General features: G+C 38.0%; 1 protein-coding gene across 7 annotated transcripts in view; it reads right to left on the bottom strand.

Annotated features, from left to right (window-relative positions):
• The window catches only part of CARMIL1 (capping protein regulator and myosin 1 linker 1), a 390,198-nt gene that overhangs the window by 87,459 nt on the left and 275,039 nt on the right, over positions 1–27,700 (bottom strand). For all 7 annotated transcript variants that reach the window (XM_064281536.1, XM_064281542.1, XM_064281546.1 and 4 more), the window contains 6 exons: positions 24,802–24,974; positions 23,323–23,391; positions 22,227–22,320; positions 17,443–17,541; positions 9,255–9,383; positions 7,900–8,031 (listed from right to left, as the gene is read on the bottom strand). In XM_064281536.1, coding sequence (XP_064137606.1) covers positions 7,900–8,031; positions 9,255–9,383; positions 17,443–17,541; positions 22,227–22,320; positions 23,323–23,391; positions 24,802–24,974 — 696 coding nt within the window. The remainder of the gene's footprint in view (positions 1–7,899; positions 8,032–9,254; positions 9,384–17,442; positions 17,542–22,226; positions 22,321–23,322; positions 23,392–24,801; positions 24,975–27,700) is intronic.

The raw sequence follows: 27,700 nt of genomic DNA, 5'->3' as shown, positions 1-27,700 counted from the left end.
CTGTTTTAACTCATGCTCTACTGAAGTATATGCTCTTGTTTCTAGTATTTTACTTTTTTGCAGCACAAATTAGATATTCATACCATAGTGTCATATAGGCAACATTTCTATTTACCCACGTTTGACTTTGTCCTTACTCACTATTCCTTCTTGCAGCTCAGATACTCTTTTTATGCTAAATGCCCTTTGTTCAAAAGTATATCCTTTAGATGCTTCCTCAGTGAGTTCTAGTGACAGTAAACTCAGTTTTTGTTTGGATGTAAATGTCTTTTCTTCATCATCACTCTTGAAAAATAGGATCACTGGGTATATAATTTAAGTTGGTGTCATGGGAATTGAATTGTGTTCCCAAAAAATATGTGTCAACTTGGCTACGCCATGACTCCCATTATTGTGGTTATCCTCCACTTTGTGATCTGATGTAATTTTCCTATGTGTTCTAAATCCTAATCTCGGGCTGTGGTTAATGAGGCAAGATTAGGTTATATTAAAGAGAATTAGGGTGGGGTGCAATACCCTTACTCAAGTCACAGCCCTGATCTGATGTAAGGGGAGCTTCCCTGGGGTGTGACCTGCATCACCTTTTATTATCCTACAAGAAGTAAGAGAGAGAAGCGAGCAGAGGAAGGGGACTCCTAGCACCGAGAAAGCAGAGCCCAGAGCAGGCCATGTCCTTTGGACTAGGGGTCCCTGCAAGGAGAAGCTCCTAGACCAGGGGAAGATTGATGACAAAGACCTTCCCCCAGAGCTGACAGAAAGAGAGAAAGCCTTCCCCGGAGTTGGCTCCCTGAATTCAGACTTCTACCCTCCTAGACTGTGAGAGAATAAACTTCTGCTTGTTAAAGCCATCCACATGTGGTATTTCTGTTAAAGCAGCACTAGATGACTAAGACACCTGGTATTCTATTTTCTATCAGAAGCTAGAAGATACTATTTCACTGTGTCTTGGCTTCCACTGACTGTTGAAAAAGTCAGCTGTCGGTCTTACTATTGGTGTTTTGTAAGTAATATGGCTTTTTTTCTCCCTCTTTACTCACTTTTCATTATGATTAGTCTACACATAGATTTACTTTTATTCAATGCTATAGATTAAATTGTGTCCCTCCAAAAAGACGTTGAAGTCCCACACCCTGTACCTGTGAGCGTGACCCTGTTTGGAAACAAGGTCTTTGAAAATGTTCTCAGTTAACATGAGGACATACTGGAGTAGGATGGGTCCTAAACCTATGTGATCTGTGTCTTTCTAAAACTGGAGAAGACATACAGAGACAGGAAAAACAGAGGAAAGATGCCATGTGTCATTCTGCTGCTGCAAGCCATGGAATGCCTAGTTACCAGAAGTTATGAGAGAGGCATACAACAGATTAATCAGAGTCTCAGAAGTAATCAACATGGCTGACACCCTGGTCTTGGACTCCGAGCCTTCAGAATTGTGAGGCAATACATTTCCACTCTTATAAGCCACCCAGTTGTGGTATTTTGTTATGGCAGCACTAGGAAACTAATACATGTATCCTGCTTGGGATTTGCTAGGATTCTTGAACCTGAACATGTGGGTCTTTCATCAATTCTTGAAATTCTCAGTCACCATCTCTTCAAATGTTGCCTTTCCCCTATTCTCTCTTTTTTTACTTTCTGAAAATCTAAACTAGGTTTATGTTAAATTTTCTCACTCTATCCATGTTTCTTAGCTTTTCTTATATAGTTTCCACTTTGTTACCCATGTGTGACAGAGTAGAATTGCCCCACAGGTTTTTCTTGGCTGTAATCTTTATAGAAATAGATCACCAGGCCTTTCTTCCATGGCACTGCTGGGTGGGTTCAAACCACCAATCTTCATGTTAATAGATGAGTTGAACAGGCCCTGTGTTTAAACTGTGATAATCAGATGTTATTTGGCATGTATCTCCCCAATGACAATTACTAAGGACTGTATTTCTGACTGTTAAAATAACTAATGGTACTTAGAAAACCTGTATAATATCTACAAAATAAATTGGATTAATATCTTTAACATGGCAGCTACGCATTCTTATATTTGTGCAATGAGTCAATGACTTGCGGTAATTCATCTTAAGTAAGTACAGCTTTCATATGAATGTACTCTGAAATCTTTCTCTATTTTGCTTTGGAAAACATGCAGTTGTAGAAAAAAAGAAAATTTAATTAGATAACTCTTCTAGCCAAACTGAGCTAATACTTGACAAAATGCCACCTAAATCTTTCAGGTGTCATTTCCTAAGTAAACTTGAAGTTTACCAGTGATGTATTTCACAGTTTAAGCCCTATGTGGAAATCAAGAACTTCTCAATCCTAAACAAATGACCTAAAATTTAAGCCCAAAAGAGAAAAATGAAAGTTTCCTTATGTTTAAACATTCCGATACCACTTATTCATCTACTATTACTCCAGGAATAAATGTTAGATTCAAAAAAGAAAAAACAGGAAAAAAGTAGTCATTTTAAAGTACCTAAAAAACAGGCCACTCTAGAGAAAAAGTCAGTTATTTTCAAAGAAGGAAATTCTCCAAACTGACAGCTTTCTTCTCCAGGAAGTTTGCTAAGAAAGCAGGCCATTTCTTTTGCCTTCTTAAATAATATTTTTTAAAAGACTGCTCAAAGAGCTATTTGAACTTATTCAATATTCAAAATGTCTATCACTGACCATGAGTTACAGGATAACTGAATATTAAAGCTGGAAGGAATCTAATTATCTTGAGGCCAAGACAACCCTGTACAAGGAAGCTACCCAGAAAAGTTAGGCTTCTTGCTTAGAGCACATGGCTAGTTAGTACCAAACCCAAGACATGAATCCAGGCCTCCTAGTCCTGGTTTCTCTCTTCCTTTCCTTACCTTCCTTCCTTCCTTCACTATAATAAACACTTAAATTTACAAAATAACAATAATCTTTTACAAAATAATTCATCTCTTTTGGCTTTTACTAGTATAACATGTTAATTTTAGTGAATTTAAGGAAGGGCTCTCTTTATCTGGGGAAAATTTGATACAAGTAGTGAACTAAATCAGGACTACAGTAGTTTAATAGGAAACTGAATACTGATTATAATAAAAATATATTTCCTACCTAATTTTTTAAAAACATCAAGGCACGGAAAAGCTATATAAACAGACAAATGGGGAATATTTTTAAAATAATAAAAGGATGTCCACTTGGAAAGAAATGGATAGGAAGCAAACTACCTACAGTTGAGTAAAAGTATCAAAAATTAAATGTGTTCCAGCTTACAAGGAAATTAATAAGTATCATTTAGTTAAGAAAACTGGATTGAGGATTTGCTATGAGTCATGCCAGATATTTCCTAAGAGAAAGGAATTGGAAACTTTGAAGGACTGAGAATAACGAAAACAAGCAGAGGGCAATGGAAACGCGGGCCATTTGGGAGTCTGGGGCCTTGGAGACAGTGAGAATGAGAGAAAGGCTTGTTAATGACATCTGCAAGCAAGGAATCGGTGGTAAAGGAGAACACGTGACATTTAACAAGGGGCCAGAAAGGCAGCATTAGAAAAACTGTGAGGAATGTCTAATTATAGAGAAATATTTCTGATCCTAAATATATTTATATTATTTCAGCCTTTTAAAAACTCAAATGCCTCTGACTTCAGATCTTTCCCCTCTTGCCGGTAACCAGTTGCCATCACCTTAACTCTGACTCATGGCAACCCCATGTGTGTCAGAGAATTGTGCTCCACAAGGTTTGCAATGGCTGATTTTTCACAAGTAGATCACCAGGCCCTTCTTCTGAGGTGCCTCTGGGTGAACTTGAACCTCCAACCTTTCAGTTAACAGCCGAGCACATTAACCGTTTGTACCACCCAGGGAGTCCCTTATTCTCCACTCCCTCTCAGGAATGGCAAGTCTACTTCAACCATTTGGTGCAATGAAAAGGAAATGGACACAAAGAGGTACAGGGTTGTGGTTTAGACCAAGAGAAGCAACAAGTGATGGTAAGAGGCTGTTTGACAGGGATGTTCATGTTGCAAAATTCCATGCCGATTTAAATGCCAGCCAATTCTTAGTCTGTAAGGAGTTCTCACAAATATTTCAAAGGCAAAAGTAAGCAATGGACTTGAGTAGGTAATTTGCAAAAGAAGAAACACAAATGGGTAGTAACGTTACTTGATGTATCACTGGTTATTAAAGAAGTTCAAAAGCCATAAGATATCATTTCTTTAGCCATTTACATGGACGAATATTAAAGGGTTGATACCCTCAGAGGTGGTGAGGATGTGGCAAAATGGGCAATTGCCTGGACTACTTGAGGGCTGTTTGAGAATACATATGAAAGTGTAAAATCCAAGTACCATCTGATCTAGCAATGTGTCAATTATAGGAATTTAATCTTGGGTAGTGCAAATGGTTTGCACTTGACTACTAACTTAAGGGCTGGCAGCTTGACCTCAACCAGTGGTGCCATGTAAGAAAAGCCTGGCAACCTGCTTCCATAAAGATTACAGTCAAGAAAACCCTGTGGAGCAGTTTTACTGTCTAACACGTGGGTCACCACGGTAGGAACTGACTTGAAGGCAATAGGTTAACCTAACAGAATTAATCAAAAATAGGAAAACAAATCTTGCTAATATGTCTATATAATAGAATAACATATAGCCATGAAAAATGATAATCATTATTCACTGATCTAGAATGATATCCATGATGCTGTTGTTGTTGTTGGGTGCCATGGAGTCAGTTCTGACTCATAGGGTCCCTATGTACAAAAGAAGAAACACTGCCAAGTCTTGTGCCATCCTCACAATCATTGCTATGTTTAAGCCCATTGTTGCAGCCACTGTGTGAATCCATCTCATCAAGGGTCTTCCTCTTTTTCACTGGCCCTCTTACCTTAAGATAATACTGTATAGTATGATCACATTTACGTAAAATTGTATGTGTGCACAGATGTCTAGAAATTCATGAAATTATTAACAGTGATGCTACTCTGGGATTTCGAGTGGTTTTACTCTCATTTTTTACACTTATACTGTTTCAATGTTTCACAAGGAGTAAGTGTTATGGATTGAATTGAGTCCCCCAAAAATGTGTGTCAACTTGGCCAGGCTATGATTTCCAGTATTGTGTGATTGTCCACCATTTTGTCATTTGATGTGATTATCCCGTGTGTTGTAAATCCTGCCTCTATGATGTTAATGAGGCAGGATAATCAGCAGTTATGTTAATGAGGCAGGACTCAATCTACAAGATTAGGTTGTGTTTTAGGCCAACCTCTTTTGAGATATAAAAGAAAGAAGCAAGCAGAGAGACCTGGGACCTTCACACCACCAAGAAAGCAGAGCCAGGAGCACACATCCTGTGGACCTGGGGTCTCTGTGCTGAAAAGCTACTAGTCCAGGGGAAGAATGGACCTTTCTCCAGAGTTAACAGAGAGAAAAGCTTTCCCCTGAAGCTGATGCCCTGAATGTGGACTTCTAGCCTGCTAGACTGTGAGAGAATGAATTTCTCTTTGTTAAAGCCATCCACCTGTGGTATTCTGTTACAACAGCACTAGATAACTAAGACAGTAAGCTTCATTTTTTGCAGTCAGAAATACACAACCAAAGCTCATTTTATTTTAAATATGTAAGAAGTATGCTTTCCTTCATGGAGCATAGAACAAGTTCTATTAGGTAAAAAATGGTCTGACAGAATTCTATACCAACCAACCAGTCCCTTTTCTACCCATCTGTCTCTGCTCAGAAAATAACCAGTTAAATACAATCAAAATGATACCCAATAGTCTCCTCATATTATAAGCAAAGGAAGACAGGAGCTTAAACTCCTAAATAATCCACAACATTTTCTCCCTCATTAACTTCATTTGCAAAGAGAGTAATTAGCATATTGCAAAGTTATTCTTGAGTTGCACATCAAATCCCTATGTGTTGCAGCAACTTTTTTCTCAAAACAAATAATTATAGCAATTAAGACAAGGTTTTTTAAGGCACCCTTGAACAGACTGAAAACTTCCTGGATGTGCAATTTCCTTGGTATAGCTATTTTATAAAGCTGTTGTTGTTAAGTGCTGTTGAGTCAGTTCTGACTCATAGCAACCTTACGTACAACAGGATGGAATACTGCCCAGTCCTGGGCCATCCTCACAACCTTTGCTATGTCTAAGCCCACTGTTGCAGTCACTGTGTCGATCTATCTCACTGAGAGTCTTCCTCTTTTTTGCTGACCCTCTGCTTCACCAAGCATGATGTCTTTCTCCAGGGACAGGTCCCTCCTGATAACATGTCTTACCATCCTTCCATCTAAGAAACATTCTGGCTGTACTTCTTCTAAGACAAAATTTGTGGCAGTCCATGGTATATTCAATATTTTCTGCCAATACCATAATTCAAAGGCCTCAATTCTTCTTTGGTCTTCCTTACTAAATTGTGGACCATAACAAATTATGGATAACATCGTAAAGAATGGGAATGCCAGAACACTTAATTGTGCTCATGCAGAACCTGTACATAGACCAAGAGGCAGTTGTTTGAACAGAACGAGGGGATATTGCGTGGCTTAAAATCAGAAAAAGTGTGCGTCGGGGTTGTATTCTTTCACCATACTTATTCAATCTGTATGCTAAGCAAACAATCCAAGAAGCTGGACTATATGAAGAACATGGCAATAGGACTGGAGAAAGACTCTTTAACAACCGGTGATATGCAGATGACACAACCTTGCTTGCTGAAAGTGAAGAGAGCTTGAAGTACCTACCAATGAAGATCAAAGACTACAGCCTTCAGTAGGAATTACACCTCAATATAAAGAAAACAAAAATCCTCACAACTGGACCAATGAGCAACATCAAGTTAGATGGAGGAAAGATTGAAGTTGTCAAGGATTTCATTTTACTTGGATCCACAATCAATACTCATGGAAGCAGCAGTCAAGAAATCAAACGATGTATTGCATTAGGCAAATCTGCTGCAAAAGACCTCCTTAAAGTGTTGAAAAGCAAAGATGTCACTTTGAGGGCTAAGGTGTGGTTGACTTGAGTCATGGTTTATAAAGTTACCTTAAAAAAAATCTGGTCAAGATTACTCTCATTGTTGTTGCCAGTTGCCACTGAGCTGATTTCAACTCACGGCGACCCCAAGTGTACAGAGTAGAACTGTGGTCCACAGGGTTTTTAATGGCTGACTTGTGGGAAGGAGATTACTAGGCCTTTCTTCTGAGGTGCCTCTGGGAGGGTTCGAACCACCAATCTTTTGACCAGTAGTCAAGTGTTTCACCATTTGCATCCCCCAGGGACTCCTCCTTAGGTTCCTCTACCTTTTAAAATTTCAAGAGATTTTTTTTCCCCTCCCTTTTTTTTCAGTCAGTGAGCCTATAGGCAGGTCTCTGCTACTTTTGGTACCTTGTAACATCATTCTAAATCCCTTTCCTAGCCTTACAACCAGCTATTTAAAAGGATCATTATTCTATTTGCCTTGGCAGACTCCCCAAGTAAGCAGTATCTAGGTACTATAATCACGGCTCCTATTGTCCTTCCTGTTCTCTAAAGCAAGTGTAGTAACAGAAGACATTTTTTCCTGAAGCAGACCCCTCTTTCTGCCTTTAAGTAGAAATCAATCATTCCCTCATCAGTGAAGCCACTGGCGATCTATCATATAGCAAGTACAGTTAGAGATATACCATCAAAAATAAAATTGAATTTTGAGAGATTTTATTTGACTTCATTAGTAAGAAGTTGTTCCACAGCATATAAAAGAAGTTGGAGATACTCTTCAATTTTTTACACACAAGTGTGTATGTGTGTGCATGCACACAGACATACACACACACACTCCTATAAAACATATGTGGCGATGGTACAAAATGCTATCACACATAGTTGAATCATAACGACTTTATTTCCCGCCCCCCCCAAAAAACAAAAAAACCACCAACCTTTAGTTGTTCATCTACAACTCGTGTAACTTCTACAGCCATTGATTCCAGGGTCTCCTGAATTGGACTGGATGACAAGCCACTGGCTTCCGCCCAAGATGCACCACCAACATGGTATAAATTGGGTAACAACTGAAAGAAAAATCAAAACTAACCTCTCCATAATTGAAAAAAATATTTAAATATGCACCAAAGTCATCACAGAGTTAATGAAGAGGATGGAGAAAGCCAATATTTGAAGAAATATTATCAGGGATAATCTATTCTCAGAGAACCTTCTTACAGACTAATAAACTGAGGTCCAGGAGCTTTGTAGAAATTATACAAGAAATCACAACAATCTTAAGAAACACTAGGCTGGGGATTAGGAGACCTCCATGGTGGCCACTTCTGTCATTAACCAACTCTGAGACCACAGGAAGAGTTTATTGTCCCTTTGTGCCTCCATGTCCACATCTAGGGTATGAGAGTTTTTATGATTTGTAAATAAATCTCTTATGATATTTGATGACTATGTGATTCTAGTAACACAGCCAGGACTAGATCCCAAGTTTTGTGATTGCCAGCTAGTCCTCTCTCTACTAAATAGTCCCACTCTAGGAACCAAATTCTAAGTTTAGAGGAGACAGAAAGGAGTTTCATAGTATCAGCTTGGATCTAGGATAATTTTAAACGAGCAGTTACTCATTTAAACTACAACTACCTCTCAGATGAAACCCTCGTGGCATAGTAGTTAAGGGTCAGCAGTTCAAATCCACCAGGCACTCCTTGGAAACTCTATGGGGCAGTTCTACTCTGTCCTATAGGGTCGCTATGAGTCAGAATTGACTCAATGGTGATGGGGTTTTTACCTCTCAGATATTCAGGGCCCTAATACATCCTTTGTAAACCATATTCTGCTTTTCATTTTACATCTTGATTATTGACAATTAGTAGAAACGAGGCAAAGACAAATTCAGTCTGCCAAACATTAGTACTCTTAGAATTGGATACACAGGTAAACAAAGTTAGAAATAATTTCTAAAATTGAATTTACAAGAGTCTTTTTCTTACGGAAAATTTAAAACATCCAAAAATAAGTGAATAGTATAAGAAACTTTCTTGTATTTGTCAAAAAGCCTCAACTGGATATAAATCTACATTACAACTTGTTTAAACTAAATTCCTACCAATTTCTTGCCCTACTTTGCGCCGACTAATTTTGAGGCAAATCATCTTATTTTATAGTTTATAAAACTGGATTTTACGAATACTGAAGAGTTTATTACACTTCAGAAGGGCCTTCACACAACCTAAAACAGTCTTGTTTTTTTTAAAATACACAAAACTTTCACATCGCCTGAAGTGGAACTTACCGTTTTCGAGTTCTTAGCATCACGCATGAGCCTTTCCGCCGATTTTAAATCTTCCTGGACAGCATCTCCCCCACAATTTCGTAATGAGTTGAGATGGTCTTGTACTTTCACACAGATTCTGTCAATCATCTGCTCCAAACCAGAAAAATGACAGCAAGCATCCGAGTCAGGACAGGCAATATTCAGACAGAAGGAAACACAGAATGAATGAGGAAGAAAATCTCTCTCACTGGAATCTTCAAGAACACAGCTTATGGACAGTTAGTACCTTAACTATTTATACAGGAAAACTCTGGCAGCATCAACTCCAGAAAAGAACATTTAAGGCATTTCAGTCTCCTTTCCTGCCTTAGGATACGCAGCAGGGAGAGCAAAAGTGAATTATTTCTTGATGATTCAGGATTTTACAGCTACTCAGTGACAGTTTGCTACATAGTAACTCTCCTTCATTAACTTTTTAAAAATGAATTTATGTTAATTTTTGGTGAAAATATGCACAGCAAAAGATACAGCATTTCCACAAATTCTATATGTACAGTGACATCATTTACATTCTTCGAGTTGTATAACCATTCTCACTATCATTAACTTTTATGTGGACCAGGACCCTGGGTGCTACAAACAGTTAACATGGTTGGCTGCTAACCTAAAGGCTAGAGGTTCAGGTCCATCCAGAGGTGCCTTGGAAGAAAAGCCTGGTGATCTACTTCTGAAAAATCAGCCACTGAAAACCCTGTAGGGCACCGTTCTGCTCAGACACATGTGGGATCCACAGACATAGTGGGGTGGGCAGTAGGGAAACAGAGAAATGGAATGTGCAACTCTGAGACTGTTGAGCTGACTAAAAATGATGCCCGTGGCCAGGTGGTCTCAATATTATAAGAACCAGAACATCCCCTGGAGGTTGATTTTTTTTTAATTACTTCAGATAGTCTTTGATATAAATTAAGAACTAGCAAGACAAAAAAGCAAGTTGAACTTGTGAACAGTAACATAGATACAACATAGATAATAATGCTAATAACATCTAACTCTATTCCAATAAAGTCCCCTCCCAGGTTAATTGCACCTGAATTATTTCCAGTTGTTACATGAGTTTAAATATAAAACCCAATGAGAAATAAAAAAAAAAAAAAAAACCTCCCAAAAGATAAGATTATGCTCTTGTATATTTGTACTCATAGGAAGAAGAAACATTAAGCAACCTAACAAGTCTAAAGAAAAAGATAACCACAGTGTGATTTTAAAAGTTCCTCCCATGTTTAGGTCGGAGCTGTAAGTTGTCTAGTTCATGGTCTTAAAAAATTGTTCATTCTCCATAGACCTCACATGTCAAGAATCCCAATCCAGGATTAATGGACCACAACGACCACAGCATCCACCAGACTGAGTCCAGTACAACTGACTGCTCTGACAGGGATCACATAGAGGGTCCCGAACAGAGCTGGAGAAAATGTTGAACAAAACTGTAACTCACAAAAAAAGACCAGACTTACTGACCTGATAGAGACCAGAGAAACCCAGAGAGTATGGCCCCTGTATACCCTTTTAACTCAGTCATGAAGTCACTCCCGAGGTTCACCCTTCAGCCAAAGTTTAGATAGGGCCATGAAACAAAACGAGACTAAAGGGGCACAGCAGGGCAGGGGCAAGGACTAGAAGGCAGGAAGGGACAGGAAAGCTGGTAATAGGGAACCAAGGTCGAGAAGGGAGAGTGTTGACATGTCTTGGGGTTGTTAACCAATGTCATAAAACAATATGTGTACTAACTGTTCAATGAGAAACTAATTTGTTCTGTAAACCATCTAAAGTACAATAAATAAATAAATATAAAGAGTCCCAATCCATCTGATAATTCATTTGGCAAAGGTGACAATCTAGCAATATTCTTTTTTATTTAAATTCACACTTCTGTTTGTTTTTTATTAAGTGCTTTTGTTTAACTTTTATTTTGTTATTATCATTGAGAACATACCCAGCAAACCATACGCCAATTCAATAGTTTCTACAGGTACAATTCAGTGACACTGACTACGATTCTTCAAGTTGTGCAACCATTCTTACCCTCCTTTTCTGAGTTGTTCCTCCCCCATTAACCTAAGCTCACTGCCCCTACGGTTCCTACTTAATCTTTGGAGCTGCTGTTGCCAATCTGATTCCATACAGAGAGTTCTTAAAAGAGCATAAGGCTCAAGGCAGACATTTTTTACAAGTTAAACTGAACTATTGTTTGGTTTTAATGATCTGAAATCACAACTACAGGAAGTCAAAGTCTAGCCCCTCACCCCCCACCCCCCTCCCCCCGCCGCCAAATTCCAAAATAATAGAAACTTTCCTCCACTAGGTAGGAAGACTTCAGGTCTGACTTCAGATCCCGTGTCCACTGCTGCAGCCCTGCCACCTCTCTTTTTCCCTTTTATATAAGACAGTCCACAATGCCCACCTGAAAAGAAGATGGGTCTTCTTTTCTCATGTATTATGAAGATAATCACATAAAATACCACCACTCAAAGCACCTCTTCTATTGACCAAGGGTCAGTAATGTCAACTTCGATGTATATGAAGAACAGCTCTTAAAACTGTAAGATTTATTGAGGCTACGAAAGTGAACTATCTAGAGCTCTTCTGTGAGAAAACAAAGCTAGATGTATAATGCTTCTCATGTCAAATTGTCTCTCCAATTAAAATCCAAGCTTGTATGCAGAGATCATCTCTTAACTTTCTACATTTACCAAATTCCCTGCAGAGAGCTAACTATATGTTCGAAAAGATCTTGATTGATATAAATTTTAACTGTCCTAACTATTGTATTGATCTGTGCTTCCTGAAGCAAAAGTGGTCAGCGATAATTCACATCTTACCAAGAATGAATACCTAATTTTAAGAGACAAAATAAATCACATACTAAGAAAGGAACTGATACACATCTGGGGCCACAACAGACTAATTTGAGAGGTATGTGGCTGTGCGTACTATAAAGATCATCATCTTTAATAATTACGAGGTACCAAAGAGACTCATGAAGTACGTGCATTAAGCATTTTCCAGGGAGTGGGAGTTTAAATGAACTAACAAAATGGTCTTTAAATGTAACATTTTTCAATCACTTCCAAAAGTAACATAAAAATTCAGTTCTTCAAAGAGGACATAAAATCTTACATGTTGCAAGGATTCTTCTAAGCTACACTTGCAAAAGTTTAGCAAAGCCCAACAGATTATACACAGTCTCCTTATAGCTAAATTTAGAGCTGAAATCCTAGAAAAGTTTAATGATTTATTCAAGATGATACAGAATGATTAGAGTGCAAAGTGAAAATCTGAAAAAAAGGAAATCAAGCATCTTGTGTATCAGTCTATTATGTCCGTCACTTCATAATTCAAGACCCTAAAATACATAAAGCATGAAGATTAAAGGAGTTTGCAAGCCAAAAGGCTCAAGGAGATTCAATTCAAAATAAAGGGAGATTCAATCTGAGAAAGTGTAATCTGAATTTCTCTTGGGTTATCCATCAGAACACTTCACGGAAGATGAACACTAGGGCTTTTTAACGTAACCTATTTCATCCTAATTGCTATTGTTCAGTTGTTCTAAAGCAACACAGAAAAGTTGTTGACTACCAAGAATTTGAACACCTATAATGACAAGATGCTCACTTCATTCCAAGAAGTACTCTGTTGTTCTGGGACATGGTCTTCTTTGAGCCCTAATTCATCTTTCCATGTCCTACTTACAGGTCCCATGTGTTACCCCTTCAGCATACCCTAAACAGTAACAATCTCTCTTCCCCATGCCAGTCTTTCACTTGGACACAGCTATCCATTCTCTCCTAACCTTCTTTTCTTCAGGCTAAACATTCCAGTTCCTTTTACCATTCCTACCATGACATAGTTCTGAGGTCCCTTTTAATATACTAGACTGTAAGAGAATAAATTTCTCTTTGTTAAAGCCATCCACTTGTGGTATTTCTGTTATAGCAACCCTGGATGACTAGGATGGTTGGCAGTGGGCCAACTCCAGGTCTGTTTTTGTAAATAAACTTTTATTGGAACAACCACATTTATTCACTTACATATTGTCTAGTCTATGGCTGCTTTCATGCTACAAGAGCGGTGTTGAGTGGCTGCAACAGAGACCGTGCGGGCTACAAAGCCTAAAATACGTAGTATCTGAATCTTTACAGAAAAACTTTGCTGACCCCTGCTTATGAGGGTTTCTGAGCAAGAAAAGAAGGAATCAAGAGCAGAGGTGAAGTGTTGAGTCTTATAACAAAGAAAGCCCTTAGCAAAGAAAGCCAACAGACAAAAACATACATTAATAGTTTGAGACTAATGTTTCATTAAAACATATTTCAAGTCCTTCAGTGTCACCTGGGGATGATGATGCGCTATGGGGTTGGCAGTTTAAGAACAATTGTCACAGAGGGTCTATTCTTCCTTTATTCAGATTCCTGGAGCCTTCAAGGTAACTTTCCCCTAAAGTAGCTGAAAAGATTAAAGTTGGAAAACTGCAAAATCATTATGTCCTGAGTAATCCCCAAAGCAAAAAGGCAGCAATATCCACTGCATGACGACTCAGATAATTTAGAAAGATGTCACCTATGCAGAATTAAACATCCATGTATGTCTCCTGTGTACAATTTTCTCTTTATCGAGAAGACGAACCTTACTTGTAAGAATTAGCATTAAAGGTTGCTGCGATAATCTTTTTGGATGGGAAAAACCCCTTCTGAATAAGGAAAAGTTGGGAAGATGTTGTATTAAAAAAAAAATAAGCCTACATTATGATAGCTCATAAACGAACCCAAGGCAAAGGTTCAATGTAAGATTTTAGCACTCTCGTTGCATTTAATGTTAAACACTAAAACCAGAAAGTAACAGTAAACCATAAAGTACTAGGGTAACATTAATCCCTTACAGATTTTTAAGGCATTGGTAAGTCAAAATAATGTTTTCTTTCTCAAAACTCCCTGCTACCTCACTGATATTCGTAACTATTTTTTTTTTTTTCTTTTTCAACACAAATAGCTTTACGTGTTCTTATACAAATAATAGATGCTTTACTGTAAGATATTCAAGCACTACTGGAGAATAATCACACCACCTGAGAAAACCATCATTTTCATTTTGGTGAACACCCTTTTGCAAATCTCTAGTCATACATGTCATTTTATCTAACTGGAATTTTAGACTGGCTGCTTTTATTAGATGTCTTTTCTCATTCTCTTTTAAGAAAAAAAATTAAAATGACATCTGTGCAAGGTAAGAAAATAGGGTAAATCATATAAGATGGTCACAAATGACAAACATTTCCCTACCAGTCAGTTCTTCTCAATATGCAGCCACAAAACCTTGGAAAACCTTCTAATTCTTTCATTCGTCTGATGGTATACATTTCAAATGTAAATAGATTTATCTTTTTATATTAATGATTTCTAGAAAACAGCAGTTGATCCCATGAAATAAAAACTAAAAGTTTAGAATACTTCTATCACTAAACTGTCTCCCCTTCAATTCCTGATTTGAGTTGGTTTCATTATTTTTACATTATCAGGATATTCAATACTTACAATCTGTCAAGTAACAATAAAGTCTTCCCATCTTGTCTAAGCTGACATTAAAATTTTAAACCCTCTAAAAGGCAGTTACAAAGTTACGATTATAGATCCAGAGGAAAAGAAACGTGACACTGGCTGCAACAATGGGCTTAAACATAGCAACAATTGTGAGGACGGTACAAGATCGGGCAACATCTCGTTCTATTGTATACAGTGTTGCTATGAGTTGAAACTGCCTCAATGGCACCTAACAACAAAAACAGCACAAAATAAACTGTCCCAAAGTAGCAATTTTTTAAACATTATTTCAGCTTTCATAGCTTCTTGTATGATTTTTTTTTTCGCTATAGTTTATTGCTTATATACTAGGCTAGAGTATTTTCTAAAGTAACTTTTTCATATGGAATGTGGGGTAAAATTTCTAAGTCCACATCTGAAAATGTTTTTATCCTGTTCTCAAAGGTGACTGACAGAATGGCTAGGTATAGAATTATCAGTCAAAATAAATCTACCTCTGAACTTTGATGACATTACATTGTTTCCTTCTAGTAATTGAGATTGGTGCTAAGAATTGGTGTTTGTTTCCTTGTAAAACAGCCATTTATTCTCTCTTTAAGATTTTCTTCCTTATCCTAAGTGTTCTGAAATTTCACCAGGATGCCTTTAGGTGTGGATGTTTATGCTATTCATTCTGATTAATTTTTTTAAAAACATTTTATTGTGTTTTAGGTGAAAGTTTTACACAGCAATAAAATTTCCCGTTCAATAATCAATACGCAAATCGTTCCATGACACTGGTTGCAATCCCTACAATATGTAAGCACTCTCCCTATTTCTCACCTGGGTTCCCTGATTCCATTTCATCAAATTTCTCTGCCCCTCCCTGCCTTCTTGTCTTTGATTTTGGGCAAATGTTGCCCTCTTGGTCTCATATAGTTGACACAGTTCTAAGGAACGCATTCCTCATAGGTGTTATTGTTAATTTTATAGGCTAGTCTATTATTCAGCTGAAAGATGACCTCCAGGAGTGGCTCGTTCTGATTACTTTTGATGGGTCACATCAACCCCCAGACTAATAGGACATGGTTTTTATTATATATACTTTTCTATATATTACATTATACTATACTATATACCTGTTTCTGTCAAGTCGATTCCAGCTCATAGAGACCCTATAGTACAGAGTAGAACCACACCATACCGTTCCCAAGGAGCAGCTGGTGGTTTCAAACTGCCAACCTTTTGATTAGCAAGCCAAATGCTTAACCAATACGAGACCAGGGCTCCATACTATACACTATTTTATATTCTTTTTTAATTTTGAAGCTCCTATTTTTTTATTAGGAGGATGATCGTCATTTTGAATCTACTTGTCATTTATAATTTACTTTTTTCTCCTACTTTTCATTTCTTTGTCTTTTTACTACATGCTATAGAGATTTCCTTGATTTTTTTCCTCAGAGAAACAGCTTAGTTTTTGTGCTATCAGTTTATTTAACTTTATATTTCAGTAATCATATTTTTAACTGTTAAGAATTGCTTCTTGTTCTCTACTCCTTTTCATAGCAGTCTATTCTTATTTTATAGACGTAATAGTCTCTCAAATCCCATAGTCTCTCAAATCCCACTGAATTTACGAATTAGAAATTAAAAAAAAAAAATCCTCTGTTGTACTCTGAACTATCTGGGCTCAGTTCTTTCATTTACCTTGGTCTTTCTTTGACATGCTACTGGTTTTCCTCAAATGTCTTATGATTCTTGGTTTTGGTTTATATTTTTGGAGGGGAAGTTTCTACACTATTTTTTTTTTTTTCAATTATAATTTCTTTTTTCCTTCTCTAAAGTTGGGTAGAGAGAAGGATGAGGTAAAAGAGAAAAGCATCTCAGTTTTCTCTGCAGCACTTAAATATTAATATTCAACAAATTCTTCATTATTCAAGAAAAATCTGGAAATTTCTGCTAATCAAAGCATTCGCTGTTCAAATCCACCAGCTGCTTCTTAGAAACCCTATGAGGAAGTTCTCCGCTGACCTATAGGGTCACTGTGAGTTGGAACTGACTCGACAGGAAAGGGTTTGGTTTTTTGGTTTACTCAAGGAAGTGCAAAGGGGTAGAGAGAGAGGAACAGAATGTCTCCAAAGTAGCCAATTTGATTACCCTTAGATTTTATTATCTATGGGTTCCTAATATTTGTATGGAGCCTTGGCGGCGCAGTGGTTAAGTGTTTGGCTGCTAACCAAAAAGTTGGTAGCTTGAATCTACCAGCCTCTCCTTGGAAACCCTATGGGCAGTTCTACTCTGTCCTATAAGGTCGCTATGAGTTGGAATTGACTCAGTGGCAATGGGTATGGTTTTTTGGGTTTTTTTTTGTTGTTTTTAATATTTGTATATAAATCTAAGGCCTCATTGGTAATCTTAAAAGGCACAAAATCATTGATTAAAAGTGCGTATTTATCATTAGAATTAGTCTACATTTCCCTTGATCTCTCTCCCCCAAATTTACTTAAATCTGTTGTCATTGACAGAAATCAGCTCTTATTGCTCCACTGGGAATGATTCAAACAATGAGGTCCTTTGCTCCTAGAAGGATCAACTTGGGAGTGAGTGGAAGGAGAACCCTGGTGCTCTCTCACCTGCTGCGTGGTGCTGGTGACGATGCCCTGTTGTAGGCGATAGGCCTGCTCTTGAAGGTATTTTCTAGTCTCATGATTCCGGAGAAGATAGTTTTCTATCTGGAAAGGAAGCAGATGTAGCTTTCAAGAAAGCACTGAAATTCAGTACAGAATATAATTGTAAGTGAAACACCCAGTTGCTGAACTTAAAACCATTGCCCTAATACACACAACCTGCCCATGACTTGACCTGTAAGACATATGGGAGTGGGAACAGGGCAGCATTGTGATTTATTACTGGGGTTTTAGTTAGAAATTTAACTTGTGAGTAAATGGAGTAATTTCTATGTGATTCAGTAGCTGACAAAGATAAGCCAATGTTTAATTACCTCCAGGGCTACAGACCACGTTTAGTGACTTTTCATCAATCTTTTGCACGCAATCTCAATCCTTCTCTCTCATGAATTTTTAACTACTAAACAGTTCAGAGGAAACCCTGGTGCCATAGTAGTTAAGAGCTCCAGCTGCTAACCAAAAGGTCGGCAGTTCAAATCCACCAGGTGCTCCTTGGAAACCCTATGGGACAGTTCTACTCTGTCCTATAGGGTTGCTGTGAGTCAGAATCAACTTAACGGCAACGAGTTTTGTTTTGTTTTTGGTTTAAACAGTTCAGAAGCTAAATAAATATCCCCAAGGAGTACAGATGCTACTCTGCAGCCCTCTTAGACTTAGCCAGTGATAGAATCCACCAGCACTTGGAAGAATTCTTTATTTGAAGGGGGGAAAAGATAAAATAGCTAAAAATTTTGAAAGAAACAGGCTGGTATTATTCAAATATATATACTAATGTTATTAGTTCATGAGATTTTTTTTTTTTAATCAAATAACAGGACTAATTTTAGTAAATGACAACAAGTAAGAAAGTGAATTTCCACAGAAAATGGAAAATCTTGAAGTTGTCTGAACCTGTGTTTTTATACAAAGACAATCCCCTATGAGAAACTCTAAAATGTAAATAAATAATAACTGGATTGAAATAAAGCATTAAGAATGAATAAGATACATCTGGATATATACTGAACAAAAAATATACAGTTAACCACTGGAGATGTGAATATCTGTGGAGATTTTTTTTTAAAAATGATTTGAGATGGGCACATTATGTCATCTGTGATTTTTTTTCCTTCTTTTTTTTCAGTTGTATGTGTGTTTAATAATACCACTTAACCATTTGGCTTTTAATTTGTCACTATGGTGCCCTGGTTAAGAACTTCTAATAACTGTGAAGCTCTCAGCATTATTACATTTTCATTTTCCATATGCTAAAATGACTACTACTTAATATCAATTAGGAACAATTAAAATACAGACTATAATTACTATCATCCCTAGAACTATAAAACAGAAAATGTACTTTTCTACCAAACATAAATGAAGAAATTATAAAAACGAACATATCCCTGAAATGAAACATCATTAAAATGACACATTAATGTCATGACATTATATTACATTAATTTTCTCTTGCTGTTTTCTAAGAGGTCATCTTTTACCCAGGTGACATTACCATCAATGTAAGATGCTTTATCTAGAAAGATCCTTGCCCTGAAATACAACAGGCACACGCCTTAGGTCCTTTCATTTTGTTGTGCGTTCTTTTACATTTGTAGGCTGTCACCTGGTTCTGGAAGGAATTTGTTTATTCAGGAGGCTCTTGGCTCTGGCACGAAAAAGGTGCGCACAGGGCTGGCCCACACGTTAAAGACCGTTTTCCCGGTGCGCCAAGCTCCACAGACTAAACCTACAGGCAATTTGTTAGAAAAACAACATTCAAAGCTCTTTCCTAAAAACTAGCTCAAGCGGACCAAAGAATAACATTTTTCAAGTGTCTTTAGTATCAGTCATAGATATTTTACCCACTTAAATTATTTATATCTTGAGTTAGCAGGGTAAAGGTTCCTTCCATGTGTCATTACTGACCAAGGACAGTGAACCTACCTCCTGGGTGCTAATGCCTGAAGGCCAGAGTAAGGCCAAGTGGAAAAGGAAGGACATAAAGGCCATTATCACGTTCCCTAGCATCGCTGGGCAGTAGAGGGCTATCTAGGAGAAATTCTAGAGCAAGTGAGACATCTCTACCCTCACAGCACGAGAAGCAAAAACCCTGATACCTTGTTTTGAAAAACAACAACTTATAAAGACTGAGATGGAATCACAAAAATAAAGAGCTATATTTCTTCCAGAGGCCAGAGCTCTATCCATCAAAATGAAAACTTGAATGTGTAAAAGCATAATAAGTATCTTAAGACAAACCAATTAGTATGAGCTTTAAAGTCACTGACTTTTCATTAAAAACCCACAAATTCAATGTTTGCATCCTCTTTGCCCTTATCCCTATTTCCTATTTGTATTTTTAGTTTTCTGATCTGTAGAGTATGCCTGGATACACTGGATTAAGATCCACCATGTTTTTAACAGTTTCCTATTTGTCGCATTGTTTTTTTCCTCTCCTCCCCACTGCCCCCCGGCTGCCCCTTTTCTGCCTTCTCTGGTTTTACTTGAGCATTTTTTTTTTGTGATTCCATTTTCTCTCTTTTCTTAGAACATTATGTAATTACACTTCTTTTTAAAACATTTTTAGTGGTTGCCCTAGAGTTTGCAATATACAACTAATCTTGAGTCTACTTTCAAATAACAATACACTGCTTCACAGGTAATACAGGTAGCTTAGAGTATTCCTAATTCCTTCCTCCTGAGAGACCCTTATAATATTGCTCCATTCATTTCACTTATCCATAGGCTATAATCACCTAATACATCATGGCTATTATTCCTCTGAAAAACCAGGTATCTATTAGATTAATTAAGAATAAGAAAACTAAATGATTTTATTTTACCTTCATGTATTCCTTCACTACTTCTCTTCCTTTTCTCTGTACAGATCTGAGTTTTTCATCTAGCTAATTTTCCTTCTCTCTGAAGAACTTCTTTTAACAGTTCCTGCATGACAGGTCCACTGGCAAAAAATTCCCTCAGTTTTTGTCTGAGAAAGTCTTTAGTTCTCCTTCACTTTTTGAAGGATAATTTTGCTGGCTCAATAACAGTGGTTTTGGTTGTTTTTGCTGGATATGAAATTCTAGGTTAGTGTTTATTTTTCTTGCAACACTATCGCACTTTCACTCCACTTTCTTCTTGCTTGCATGGTTTCTGATGGGAAGTCACTGTAGTCCTTACCCTTGTTTCTCTATAAGTAATTTTCTCCCCTCTGGCTTCTTTCAAGATTTTCTTCCATGTCTTTGGTTTTCTGCAGTTCAAATATGACATGCCTAGGCACAGAATTTTTGGGTATTTATCCTGCTTGGTGTTCTCTGACCTTTCCAGATCTGTGGTCTGGTGTCTATCATTAATTTTGGAAAATTCTCAGCCATCATATCATCAAGTATTTCATTTCTTCTGCTCCTTTCTCTCTTTTGTCTCCTTTTGGTATTCCTATTATGCATGCTTCATCTTTTGGAATTGTCCCACAGTTCTCGGATATTATCTTTCTTTTCCCCTCCCCCGCCCTCATTTTTTTCCTCTTCACATTTTAGTTTGGGAAGGTTCTATTGACACATCTTCAAGCTCACTGATTGTTTCCTCAGCCCTGTCTAGTCTACAGAGAAGACTGTCTGTTACAGTGTTTTTTCTATCAATTCCTTTTGATTTTTTCCTTAAAGTTTCCATCTCTCTGCTTATATCACCCATTTATTCTTGCACACTATCTACTTTTTCCACCAGAGCTTTTAATATATTAACCAGTTATTTTAAATTCTCTATCTGAAAATTCCAAAATCCCTGTCATTATCTGAGTCTAGTTTTGATATTTGTCTCTTCAGACTGTGTTTTTTTTCTTGCTTTTCTGCAAACCTTGCAATTTTTTGTTGAAAGCCAGGGACTGAGGGAATCAGGCTTCTAATGTGAGATTTTATGTTAATCTGGCTAGGAGGTAGGCTGTGGTGGATATTTGCTATAGTTGTAAGTGCCAGAGGATTTAATTTTCTCTAGTTCCCTTTTTTTTTGTTTACTCTTTTTTGTCTTTGGATTTCTCTAAGAACTCTTTCTTAAGTAGAGTTTGTGTCGTATTTGTAATCTGGTATTATTATACTGGAGCCCTGCTGATACGGTGGTAAGGTGTTGGGAAAGGGAAAAATTTTACATTAAATGTTTTTTCAGTTTTAATTTCAGCTTCTTAGTGAATCTGAGTCCAAAGGAATGAATCACAGGGTAAATTTTCAGCACCTACCAGGGCAGAAATGATACAGCCAAAGGCACCAGTGGATGATTGAGGTTGAAGGGAGGGGGGAAGGTTATCATCTTCTAGGTTTGCCAGAAGGAAGTGAGAGTGGATATGGATTTACATACATCTCTAGACAAAAATTGTGAAGGGAGAGCCCAATAAGAACCTAAATTTCTTGATGAGAAAAAGTACAAAGTTCTATCCATTGAGAATAAAGGGGATAGAGGTTACACAAGCTGACATTCAGTTCCATGCATGCTCCAAATGATGATCGAGAAGTTAGCTATGCTTAAGCTCTGGCATGTGGATGTTATAAGCATGTTGTTTTATTCTGCTTAAATTCTATGACAAGTTTTAGTCTTCCTTATTTTATTCCACCCCAAGTCAGCATTATGACAGTCGTGATCATAAGAATACAAGATAATATGAGAAAGTTTTGTAAAATACAAAGTACGATTCAGACATTCAGAATTATTATTAACACAATTCAATTCAAATGGGAAATTTATTGTAATTAATTCTTCAATACCTTCTGCAGAGCCTCTTCTGTTTTTTCAGGGTTTGTTTTTAGGGCTTGAGAAGCATCATACATAGGAATTGGCATAAATCTCAATGTGTAGTTCCTAGACGAAAGGAGAAAATAATACGTTTATTTAAAAATAACTTACTATTATAACTTTAATTCCACAATCTCAAAAAAAAAAAAAAAGTTGCTTTCTAAGAGCAGCCTAGAAAATTCTAAACCACCAGACCATCAGTCTCCCTCAGTAGACTGCAGATCAGTCTTCCTCAATGTTCACATGTGCAGTGCCACGGACAACCTCATTAATCCATGTTGTCTTATAAAACCGATACAACTAGTATTGTTTTCACTCATGTAAAGTATTAATATTTCCTCATTTCTTTTATTGGCTTTTTTGAAAACATGAGAAAAGTAAATTTAACCATAAATAATAATTGCAGACTTTAGTTATTGAGGTACGAGAAAAAGCCTTTTATGATAATAATATAAGTTAGCCCTGAGCTTACCATTTCTCAATTTCAATTTTACTTTCTGGATCTCAGCTGTCTTCTCACCACTGGATTCAAAGTTGTCATAATGGGGAAAAAAAGCAAGACCCATGAAAACAGACTGTGAAACTCCAGGGGAGGAGGAAAGAAGGTAATTGTCACACTGGACTGTGTGATTAAGTGAGATCTCCAGGACAGTACAGTGTCTTTAGCAGGACAGGTATTTCTGCCCCCATTTTAAACCCCAAAAAACAACCTGTTGCCGTCGACTCAATTCTGACTCATAGCAACCCTAGAGGACAGAGCGGAACTGCTCCACAGGGTTTCCAAAGAGTGGCTGGTAGATTTGAACTGCTGACCTTTTGGTTGGCACCCAAACTTTTAACCACTGCGCCACCAAGGCTCCGCTCTCATTTTACAGATGAGAAAATTCACGCCAGAAGAAATCCAATGTCTGCCTAAGAGCATGACTGATAAGCAGTAGACTATGCTCAGACCTAGATCCACTGGTTCCCAATCTATTGCTACGTCTACTACCGCACAGATAACATAGAGACCACAGGTTCTTTCATATTTTTCCAGATTTCCAGAAAGAAATCCTAATTAAAACTTACTTTTCCATAGCAACAGCTATATCTTGAAAGCCTTGAGCAGTGATGTTGTTCTTGTCCCAAATGACAGTCCTGTTTGAAAACCAAATCACATAAGTGGTCAGACACTTGGGAATGAAGGAAACAATTCTTCAACTGAATATAAATCTCTTAAGAGGCAACACTGCCTAGGTATTTCAGTACAATGGCATCATGTGAGCAAGGGATAATGTTCATCTTTGTTTCAAAAAATGCAAGGATGAACATTTCCCCCAACGTTATATTTGTAACACATTTACCGCTCGAGTAGTATGAAAAAACTGTACCCAAAAGCAACAACACACACAGTAACTTACCATTAAGTGATCCAACGATTTATTAGCTGGAAAACTCTAAAATCAGATTTCTCTGATATTCTCCCAATAGTATTCCAGTACTCATGTCTGAAGCGGAAGCTGTTCACGAAAGATGCAGAACAGCCCCATGCCTAACATAAAGCATTTCAGGTACTGAGACCTCTTCCATTCTAAGTAATGAAAGGGGGTCTTTTCATATTTTCTTGTGTTTCCATCATCACAGTGACGTGGTATGATTGCAACCCTAGGAACTGGTGGCAGCTCGCTCGCTCGGCTGGCAAAACCTCCACTGCTTATTAATAATTTTTTTTTTTATTTCTTAAGCACAAAATCTATTTTGAAGAAAAGTATTTTTTTTTATCTCCAGTATACCTCAAAGGTATTTAAAAAAAAAAAAAAATAGGACTTGCTAATTCATCCCAACACATGAAATGGCTTTTACTTGTGGGGATGATCCCTGTCTCACAACCTCTATTGCTTTCCTCTAATCATGCTGACTTCAAAGAAATTGCTGCCGTTTTGGGCTTTTGGCTTTAGTTTAGACAGAAGATTCAGACTCTTGTCTTCTGCTGGAGAGCAAGAGAAACACCAGAAAAGAGCCCTTGGGGAGCAATATGAATTAACTCTTCACTTACCAGATGGCTAGACAGTTAAAAACTTGCCTTTGACCCAGTGGACTTCTTGTACCCACTTGGGTTTTAAGTCTTTATCGTGGCAGTGGTGGCAAGGGAAAGGTACGGCCTTGGGGTCACGACCAAGTCCCTTGTGTTATTTCATACTTGCCAGCGCTGCTTATTTAGTGCTGCCTACACAACCCTACAAAAGACTGGCTTCACCCACACACTGGTCAGGCGTCTACACTGATATTAAGTATCACACAGCACCAGTTCACAGAGAATCAGGTTTTACCTCACAATGGAAATATTTAAGACAGCAGTCTGAAGCAATCACAATGTCTAAATTTGGGAACACCCTCCCCAATATTTTGAAAAAAGACATGAAATTGTCTCTGTTTCTTTTAAATTGCCTCGTGGAAAGCCCAACCCCCTCCCTTGCCGCCTACAGTAGCCAGCTCTCCAAAGCTTGTTGATAGAACCTTTGCCAAAGCTTTCTTCAGAATGAAGGACCTAGGGTCGATCCTGCGTACCTGAGCTTGGTGTTGATCTGCAATGCTTTGGCCAGCATCTTTGCTCCCATGTCACCCATCCCGTTTCCACTGATGTCCACTTTCGTGAGGGAGGTGTTGCTTCCCAGGGCATTGATTATAATGGTGACCTCGGTCTTCAGCTTCGAGTCTGCCAGGGACAACGACTGCAATGGCTGTGGAGTGAAAAATACGTGCAGCACTCACAATAGTCTCATCAAAGCAGCAATCACCCTCCGTGACCCATCTCAAAGGAGAATTATAAGGGGGTGTACTCAATACACAAAGTGTCTGGTTTTGCAGCAGCTGGCTAAAAGACACTGATGAATGAGACCTGAAGGTCTGAGCATAAAATGAATCTCTGGCATCAAACGTGGAGAACTTGCATTTTAACTTTCAATACCTGCCGCTTCTCCTCTTAGGCAAGCAGTGGAAAGACAGGTAGGGTGGCAGATGCCAGATCCTCTGGAGGATAAAAAAAACACTGTTGCCTTCGAGTCGATTCCAACTCAGGATGATGTCGTGTGTGTTGCAGCAGAACTGTGCTCTATAGAGTTCTCAGTGGCTGGTTTTTCAGCCATAGGTCACCAGGCGTTTCTTCTGAGGAGCCTCTGGGTGGACTCAAACTGCCATCCTTTTGGTTAGCAGTTGAGCACTAACCATTTGCACTACACAGGTACTCCCTTTGGAGGAGAGTACCAGATAAATAAAAATACTACACAAAAATTTTTTAGCTGTGGTAATGACTTCATTGTCCATTCTTATCCATTTTATTTTTATACAAGGTGATATGATACTTGAAAATATTCAGAGGACAAACGCAAAAATAAAACCAGATAAGATTAATAATTGCTAATATTTACTGAGCCTTCACTATGTTTAGTCACTGTTTCATCTTTTTATGTGTATTTATTCATTTATCCTCCTGGAACTCAGTATGTGGGTGCTATTACTATCCCCACTTTCCAAATGAAAAATTGAGGCACAGAGAGGTTAAGTGACTCACCAAAGGTCACACAGTTCTAAAGTAGATGACCTGGGATTCACACCCTAGTCTTTTTCCAGACTTCATGCTCTTTAACCACTACATCACATTACACTTTATTAGCTTATCCTAGGTCTTTTTATGACCATAACTCCATTAGCTTTATCTCATAAGTGTTAATGAGAAAACACACCTATAACTTTTTTAAAAAATCAGATTGGTGCGAACTATGAATTCCTTCATATATGAGCTCAGTGGTATATCCAAACCAGCCCCACTCCCTGTCCATTTAAGCTAGACTAGATTTAAAGCCACTGGATGTAGGCAAGGAGCTCTGTTGGCTCAATGCTTAAAGTGCTTGGCTGCTAACTGAAAGGTCAGCAGTTCAAACCCACCAGCCGCTCCATGGGAGAAAGGTGTAGCAATCTGCTTCTATAAAGATTTTCAGCCTTGGAAAACCTATGGGGCAGCTCTACTCTGTACTATAGGGTCACTATAAGTTGGGATTGACTCAATGGCAATGGGTTTGGGGGGGTTTTTTGGACATAGGCAGATTTTTTTGGCCTACATAGTATCTGGTGGGTGGGGGGACATCAACAGGGATTCCTAATTGTCTTACAGAGCTCTGGTGGCACAGTGGTTAAGAGCTCAGACTGCGAACCAAAAGGCCAGCAGTTTGAATCTACCAGCTGTTCCTTGGAAACCCTGAGGGGCAGTTCTACTCTATCTACAGGGTCACTATGAGTCAGAATCAACTCAACGGCAGTGGGTTTTTTTTTTTTTTTTTTTTTTTTTGGTATTTTCTTACACCCAGCTCGTTTTACTTATTTATGCTGCTTTGGAGCTCTATTGGCATTTGAGTTTAGGATTACTGATTTAAACCCTAACCGAATTAACGAAGCAGGTGAGAATTCCTGGACTTAAACCAATGTGGCTCTGAAAGTCAGGATTCAGTCTTTCCTGGGGGTTCTGGCCATCTTCTGGGTTAGCCTGGGGTGGTCTGCATTTGGTCCTGCCACACTCAACAATTCTATATGCTTATTTCATGGGCAGCTCCAACACCGCAGGGCAGTGGATGCTGGAAGCAGCTCATAAGGTTGTCTACGACGAGGTTCCTTGGTGGTCCATGGGATTGGAGCTCTGAATATGTGCCTGGGTGGTCTGCACAATGGCCCACAAACACAACCAGGGGTGTTCTCTGTGCCCACTCAATTGCTGAACACTGACTTCTAAAGTAACAGCCTGTGGAAGGTATTCTGTAAAGAAGCCACAGGAGACAGGATGAGGGTGTTGATGGTTTCAAGACTCTGAGTTTCCAAGGAGCACCTGGTGGATTTGAACTGCTGACCTTTTGGTTTGCAGCTGTAGCACTTAATCACTACACCACCAGGGTCTCCATTATAGGTTTAGTTATAGTTACATCAAGTGATATAGTCCAAATTTGATTGGGTTTCACTAACTTAACACAGCTTATGGTAAAATTAAGGGAATAAGCAATGAATGTTGGTAATGGTTGCACAACCTGATCGATACTGTTGGTTCCATTGTACTGTACGAGTGAAGAATGCTGGATTGACAAATGCTGTGCTACCAATATGTTTACAACAACTAAAAAAAGGTAATATTAGTATGAATTAGAATCAAATTTTTAAAAAGTTGAATGATGTGGCAAATGTTAAAGCAATTAAAACCTCAGCCAAAAGCCTGCATATGTTTACATTCAGATTGCCCCCAAGAGGCTGCTTTAAATTTTCTTTGAGATCCTACACTTAAGTACAATTCTAAAAATTTAACTCGAAATGTTCAGACTCAGGAAACTTAATATTTAAACCAAAACAAATGCAATATTGCTTTAATAAAAAGCTGTAGGCATGTCTCGCATCACTTCAATCATCTCTCTTCAACTACTACAAAAAT

The sequence above is a fragment of the Loxodonta africana genome, chromosome 1 (assembly GCF_030014295.1).
Source record: "Loxodonta africana isolate mLoxAfr1 chromosome 1, mLoxAfr1.hap2, whole genome shotgun sequence".
Lineage (NCBI taxonomy): Eukaryota > Metazoa > Chordata > Mammalia > Proboscidea > Elephantidae > Loxodonta > Loxodonta africana.
The sequence above is the reverse complement of the archived record's forward strand: the minus strand, read 5'-3'. Positions and strand labels throughout refer to the sequence as shown.